Genomic DNA, 8,026 nt, shown 5'->3' on the forward strand with positions numbered 1-8,026 from the left:
AATGTAAACCGATTCTAGAAATCGGTTTACTCGATATACATATAAAGCCCGATTCTAAACTACACAATCGGTTTTTGTGAAGACATATGTAATCTGATTCCAACAAAATAAAGATCCGGGAATATTGGCTATAACAATAGGGCTATCTATACATTAACGTTCACCGATTCCTTTTCATATGCAGAACAATCGGTTTATAAGTTTCAGAACATAATCCGTTTCTAACAGGCATCGGGTTACTTCGTCATTAACGTAACCCGATTCTGTGAACACTGGAATTTTTTGATTTCAAAATTCTCGATTTCTAACCTAATGCATGTTACTAAAACCTAGTTTAGAGGATTGGGTTGATAGAAAAGTACCTGATTCGACCCATTTCTTCCTCTTGTGCGATACGAGAGGCTTCGGATTGTTCTTGCACTTCCTTCGTTCTATTTCGAATCGCTTCAACAAGTCCGGGATTGTCCGCACTAGAATGATTCTTGTTAGTAGCATACTTAGTTCTTGGTTTGGACATTTTATAGAAGAAAGAAACGATTAATCGTTTTTGAATCGTCGATCAATGACGATTTTTGGTTTCAAAAAAATAAAAAAAGAGGGAGTAGAGGAGATGAAGAATCGGTTTTTAGGTTAGAAATGAAAACTGATTTTTGTTAGTTAGGTTTATTAAGGATTTGATGGGGGTAATTTAGTAATATTAATATTTTTTTAGGGTAATTTTGGTAGTTTACATAAATATTAGACACCCCTTATATTGTGTATTAGATAGATGAAGTAATCTATAAGCCCTAATTAAGTGGCGTAGGCCCCAATTTAGCCAGGTTATTTATTTGGAATATTCATATTCATATACTGCCAATCTCGGTCAGATCTAACCCCTTATTCAGACTCATTTAAGTCCTGAACAAAAATATCCTGATAGATGGATCAAGGCACTGACTCACATATTTTTATCTTTATCTCGGTTGAGTCAGATCTGACTAAAAAATTCAAAACACAAACAATATTCAACGAGTCAAATCAAAAACAAAAAGTTACCTCTGGGAGAGTGGTTCACGTCTTTATGATGCCATAAAGAGTGAAAACAAAGAGTGATACTTTGCATAAAGAGTGAAAACAAAGAGTGATACTTTGCATGTGTCCCTTGATACAAGTATTTCTCTAGCCGACATGGAATATAAAGTTTGAAAACAAGCATTCTATCGGTCAATCTTGGATAGGACTTGGACTCAATTATTCACCAGTGCTCTCCTACTCTAAAAACAAAACAAATCTACGCAGTACTCGGAGCCGAAGGGCTTGCAATCTCCCAGGAAGAATCAACAAGAATCGCAAAGGCTCGGGAATTGGGCAACTAGAGTTGGGCCACAGATTTACCAGATTTGCAATCAGGGGTCAAGTGTTTGAGAGGACCACAAATCTAGCTTTAAATCTTGCCATGCCTAGCACTAATTTGTCGCTATTATCCACAGAAAAGATCTATGATCTAATGCCGGTTATCACGATATTGGTGGCAGCGTCACCTCCAACAGGATCGGTAAAAAGGATGATTAGTCTCATATGATCTGCTATCTTTATGAAATCCAAGTTGCTCGACAAGTTTTAATTGAAAAGCAGATGTTTAAAACAGCAAAAAAAAAAAACCAAAAAACCCAAAAAAAAAATGCATTCGCCTTCAATACAACGACAAATCATCATATATTCTCCAACTTTCTTTTTGCATTATAACGGTATGGTTGACACAAAAACACAGCCACAAAATAAATTACCCTCTCAGAGACAGGGTAAACGGAGTATGTGAAATGCAAATAGAAACGCAAAAGATCTAAAATGAAGATTCCTAGAAACATTTTTGCTGTTGCTTATAACCAGGGACAGTCGTCAATTACCAGCTTATCGTGATTTAAGGGAGGCATGTCCTGTATCACCCAAATGCCTGTGCAGTTTATTCCTGTCATGTGCAATGATAATAACAATAAGTAGGAAGCTTGAATCTTTGGTGATGGCAGTGGGAAACACAAAGGGAAAATTGCGACAGTTTGATAGAAGGGGTTACGTACCTTGATTCAAAGTCCTGTCCACATGTATCACACAAGTGATCAGTAGATTTAGATGCTCCCTGTAGTAGTAGTAGTAGCAGTAGACAAGGAGGTAGTAATTGTGTTAGACAGGGAAGTGAGAGAAAGGAGATTCGTTTTTTTTCAGCAACAAATAATTACTATTATCAGGCTATGGATTCAATCCCATGCAAATGTATCACTCGTGTATGAACTACGCTAACAAGGCCTATAGTAATTTAAAAAAAAACAGCATTCAAGTTTTATGACTACATATACACAGTAACACAGATAACAGAGTGGTTTTTCACTTTTCTTATATTGCTAAATAACAATGCAAATGTTCATGCAGAATGACATAAACTATACTTTCAAGGCATCAGTGATAAAAAAAAAAGTAGGTGACCGATAGTTCTGTATTTCATGAGAAAAGGTGATTGTCAAATATCAACAAATCTTACTTATTAGGCATTTTAGGTGACCATACAGTCGGCGTGTTATACAAATTTACTGATAGGTGCAACCCAAACTCACATAAGTAAACCCCTTTATATCGTTCTCTATCGTCCTCGAATTTATACATCAGTGCTATAAAACGGAAAAGAGGCATAAAAATGAAAGACAATAACTCCTAACAATATTAGTTACGTTTAGCTAATTACGTGTGGATATAAAAAACAGTGTCATATCTTAGTTTTTCAGTTCAAATGGCAAACAGGACTCACCCCCTAGTCTGACTTGGATTATAATTATGCATGGTAAGCTATATGCTAAACTAGTTTGAGCTCAGGAAGGTTAACAACAATCAATACAAGTAAACTGCAAAGATGTGTGTGAATCACATAGTCTCTTTAATGAACTTGAAAACAGATGAATATCAATTAAAGCAACAGGATAATATGTTCTCACCTTTTGTTTCCTTCCTTTGGAAGCTTTTTTCGAGTTGCTGACCATATCTTCTGCCCCAGCCTTTTTATGACCTTTAACATTTTTTCCCAGTGGAGGAGGATCTGCTCTAATTTTTTGCCCAACCTCACTAATAGTGTCAGATGAGGAACCCAATGTATTTGAATTGTCTGGTTCATTACCTTCCTCAACCGCACCATGTTTTATATGGGAATCAGAACTTACTTCCTCTGTATTGGATTTCTTCCCACTGCCTTTTTTTGCTCTGCGATTCCCGCGTGCACTCTTTTTCATGGTATCATACACCATGGGTTCTGTTACTCCATCATCAGCGGTATCAGGAGTTTCATCTGAAGAAGGCATCTCAGTTTCACGCTTCGATGCTGCTTTCTTTCTGTTTTTCTGTCCAGATAGCATCGCTGTGAGAAGGATTGATTCTTCGTCACTACCTGAGTTACCTGCCTCATTGTCAAGATTAACATCAAAAGCATCAATTTCATCTTCTTCTTCCTCATCTTCTTTTTCTTCTTCTTCTTCGGTAGAAGGTTGTTTAACCTCTTTACTTTGTTCCTCCTGAAATTCAAATGCATCTTCAAACTTCTCTGACAAATCATCTACAACAGCATCATTACCCGACACTGAAGGACCCATATCCTCATTGAACTCGTTTGGAATCTCCTCCTCTCCTTCTTCTTCTTCACTTCCCATCTCCTCCCTAAACATGGCAACTTTTTCTTTATGTTTCTTTGATTGTTCATGATTCTTCCACTGCTTATCAGATTTAAACTTCTTATTACAGATAATGCAATGTAACTCATTAATCTCATCTTTCTTCTTCTTATTATTATTATCAACTTCCTCAAAACCTAACCCGATCTCCTCTTCATCCACTTTAGCCCAATCAGGTTCTTCATATAACCTAGCTCTCTCCAACTTCTGCCTTTGCATTTCCTTCTTCTTCTCGTTCAACTCCTCCTCCTTCTTTTCCATCTCCTGCATCTTCTTAATCTTCATCTCGACAACTCTTTTATCTCTCTTCTTGACAAATTCAGCCAACCCGCGAACCATCTCATTAAACTCTTTCTTAGCTTTCTTTCTACACTTTTTATTATGTTCTTCCGCCTGCCTTCTTGATTTCCTATCATATCCCATTTCTACATCTTGTTCATCAGCCCACCAAAATTCCATAATACTACTAAACCCAGACCAATAATTATAAAACGCAGTAACTTGTGTATAATCACAATTCAAATTCCCCATCAACGGAGCTTCTCTAACAGCCTCTAACCCTAACCCTAATTTCTTCGCAGTACTAACTTCTTGTTCATAAATTTTGTCGAATAAATCACCATAAACCTTATAAAAACCCTTACCGGTATGACCAAAACCAGAATAACACGAATTAGAATAATAAGGAAACAAATCAGGCACAGATTGTGCTGATGACGACGACGAACCCTTTCCGGGTTCAGAAAATAAAATCTTATTTCGATGAGAATCATACCAACTGCGTTCTTTGGGATCTGAAAGTACTTCATATGCATTGACAAGCTCTTGGAATGCAGCGTTTGCTTCTTTTTCTGAAATTCCAGCTTGTGATACTAGTTTATCAGGATGTCGTTGAAGTGCTAATTTTCTGTATGCCGATCGAATTTCTTCAGGGCTACAATCTCTGCTTATACCTAGAATTTCATATAAACATCTCTTTCCCGCAGACGCGGCCATTCTTCTTTAGCTCTTCAAATCTTCAAATTCCCCGTGTATACAAACGCTGTTAGGGTTTTAATTTGGGGATTTTTTTTTGGTATGAGAGAGGTTTAGAATATCTTCAGGAGCGAACAATCTCTAAGGAGAATTAGACCCAGTCTGTCTGTTTTATAGATTTCTAGGGTTTACGCGGTTTTGGATCCGGAAAGATTCCTAATCTAGTTCTGGTTCCAAAATTCGATTTTTGGTAATATTCCAAACTTATAAGAGCAATTCCAATGGTAATGTTCAAACTCACAATTTTGTTGAGCCACGTGGATGGCCAAACGGGTTTCTCCACCATGGTAAAGCAGGGCAAAATGAACGGATTTGGTCTTTTAGGACCTCACTAGTATTTCTTTTTAATATAAAATGTTTTGTAGGATAAAGATGAAAAATAAAATATAATATTTAGGTGAGATAAAATAGGATGAAGTGAGTTAAAATAGGATGAAGCGAGATAAAATAGGATAAAATGAGATAAAATAAGATTAAAAATTACTAGTAAAATAATCAGGGATTGTACTTGGCGTCAATCCAAGAGTTGCGGGCGTTCATGAGAAAGTCGCGGGCGTTAATGGCATGGTCCCGCGTTGGTGCTTCTAACGCCCGCGTTTTTGGCAATAACGCGCGTCCTTCTCTCAAGCGCGCGCTAGTTGTTCCATCTCACTGTTCAAATCAACAGATCTGTTGATTTGAACATCCATTTTTCATGTTTGTTCATTCCATAATGGGAGCAAAATGAACAAACTCTGAGTTTGTTCATCCCATAGGAATTACTCTAACTCACACTCAACCGTTGTTAGAGCATCTCCAACAGTAGGTCAAAAAAATCCTACGTGGATGTCATTATTAGACCCCATTTATTTAGATTTTATCCCTGGATCTTAATAAGACCCTTTATACTAAAACTCATCTCCATTAGTTAAGGTTATACAATGTATTTTAGATTTAGATAAACATTAAAAAAACAATATTTAGCTTGATTCCATATTAAAAAATATTTTTTTAAAATAAAATTGATGACATGGAATTAGTTAAGGGTCATCACGAAGGTGTAGTTAAGACTTTCTTTAACACCTTCGTATTTAGTATTTGATCCCTCCTACTTTGTAGGAGCTAACCATTGGAGATGCTTTATTCTAAATGGGGGTCTAAAATCCTATGTGTCGTTCAAAAAAAATATTTTCACCCTCTGTTAGAGATGCTCGTAGTGCTTTTCACATGTTTATATCTCTCTTGGTATCTGACTCGGCCGAGTTGGATGTGAGATCGTTTGTTTTGATGTATGATCCGGGATATGTCGCGGCTCATACATCTAGTTCGGATCTATCTGAGTCGCCTATCATTTTAATTTGATTTTGTGGGTATATATGTGACATGATCCAAAATGGTTTTATAATTTTATTATTCAATAACAATGATAAAAATACTTTTATAAAAATACTGTTAGAGAGAGACAAACGATCCAAGTGGATGATATTTTAGGGTTGCACATAAATTGAACCAAATCGGTAAATAATGGAGTGGATACCTGGTATGACACCAACTTTTTGGTTCGTGAACTTGTTTGGACGATTCCTTGTTACAATCGATAAGTGTAGATCAACCGAAAAGATTCTTGTACCGGATTGTAAAATAAGTTCCCTGGAAAATCTCAAAAATCAATATCCAAGAAAAACCTAGTATTTACCCGAACTATACAGGAACTGAATTCCAACAAAAACAAGTCTTGCAATATATATTTCAAGACACGAATTCACAAGAACAAGTCTTGTAAGTTTTATATAATTGAGTTAGAAACTGCCTAGGTTGATTAACGTAGTACGTATGATATTTCTATTATAAGGATTAACAATATAATATGGAAAAGAAATAACACAAGACAACGTTGTTAACGAGGAAACTTCGGTCTTGTTGGAAAACCCTGGTACCATGTACATTTTGAACACCGTATTGTATTAAGCTGCTACAAACAGTAGCCTACTATCATAATTCATACTTAAATGTAGTTGAGACCGAATGGACCTTCCGAGCACTTCAACTTCAGTCATATTCCTTCCGTCTTTTGGATCTCGCTAGACCTTACGTACTTGATTCCCCTAGATGACGTCCTTTACATACCTATGAGTTGTTTCAGCCGCAGTGAAGACTTTTGACTATTCTGCCTCTAACAGATAATCTATGATTTTCTTCATATATAAAATCAAGGTAAAAAATTTTGTTTGCTTATAAGGGATTTTCAAGGATAAAGAAGATATCAAGCAAACCTCAACAATTAGGATAGCTCACTCTCTTCAAAAGGTTATAGAGATGCCTAATCAATTTAAGAAATATGAAACTTGTGGAATTGCAAAGTCTAAGATGAGGAGAATTTTATTTTAGGGATATTTTGACTTGGATCACAGAAAAGTGACCAAAGTTGCATTTGGGTCACCAAATTTTTTTAATTAGAGTTTGGGTCACATGACAGTCATTGACCGCGTTGACAGTTAGGAAAGTTAGTTAAATAGTGAAATAACCGAATAAAATCTTGGGATAAATTTATTTACTAACTCTACCCTTTTATTAGGGAAAGTAAGTCTCATTTTCTCTCTCGAATTTTGATCATACATTCCTGTTAAAAGCGTCACGCATAAACTATAGCAGCAACAAAAAAATTGATTTGTCTAATATCAGTGATTGATTAATGGGGATTAGATGCATCTGATTTTCGGTTTTCCTAGATTTTGATGGATCTATGTTTAGATTGAATCGTCACAAAATTGGGTTTTCCTTGAAGAGAAGACATCTTGTTGATTGAAATTAGTATATAAACCGTAGCGTCGTTACCAGAGAGTTCTAGAGTCAATCGATAAAGATTATATATTGAAGATGGTATATACCCTTAAACTGAAAAATGAAAATCATAAAGATTAACATGGCGTATTTGAAACCGAGTCGGAGATTTATCCACTTACATCAGTATCACCTATCCCGGGGTTTGGAGTTTAGGTCATCGATGATGAGACATTTTAGTAAGATTAGGACGAAGATTAAATCTACCACTAACATCTAGCTGTAAGTTGCGGAAGTTTAGGAATTATACCTTGTAGTCCACAATCATATAAGTTTAGGAAAGATACGATATAGATTCGTCAAAAAAATTTTTCGAAGATGTGGCCTTAGATACCAATTGATTTTAAACATTTAGATTTTATAAGCCTCCCACCCATATTTTAGATGACAATTATACGCATGAAGTATTTGGACGGGTTTGGTTGGATTGAAGCGACGACTCTCCAGATATAGTGATGATGAAGACCCATTGTACCTCT

The 8,026-nt window shown here is 36.0% G+C and overlaps 1 protein-coding gene across 1 annotated transcript; it reads right to left on the bottom strand.

Annotated features, from left to right (window-relative positions):
- Positions 1-1,648: 1,648 nt before the first annotated feature.
- Positions 1,649-4,892, bottom strand: LOC113280967 (DNAJ protein JJJ1 homolog). The gene is made up of 3 exons (XM_026529590.1): positions 2,967-4,892; positions 2,061-2,119; positions 1,649-1,951 (listed from the first exon to the last, which is right to left on the bottom strand). The coding sequence occupies exons 1-3, from the start codon at positions 4,686-4,688 to the stop codon at positions 1,894-1,896; spliced, it is 1,839 nt and encodes a 612-aa protein (XP_026385375.1). The 5' UTR covers positions 4,689-4,892; the 3' UTR covers positions 1,649-1,893.
- Between the last annotated feature and the right edge of the window lie 3,134 nt (positions 4,893-8,026).

The sequence above is a fragment of the Papaver somniferum genome, chromosome 5 (assembly GCF_003573695.1).
Source record: "Papaver somniferum cultivar HN1 chromosome 5, ASM357369v1, whole genome shotgun sequence".
NCBI lineage: Eukaryota > Viridiplantae > Streptophyta > Magnoliopsida > Ranunculales > Papaveraceae > Papaver > Papaver somniferum.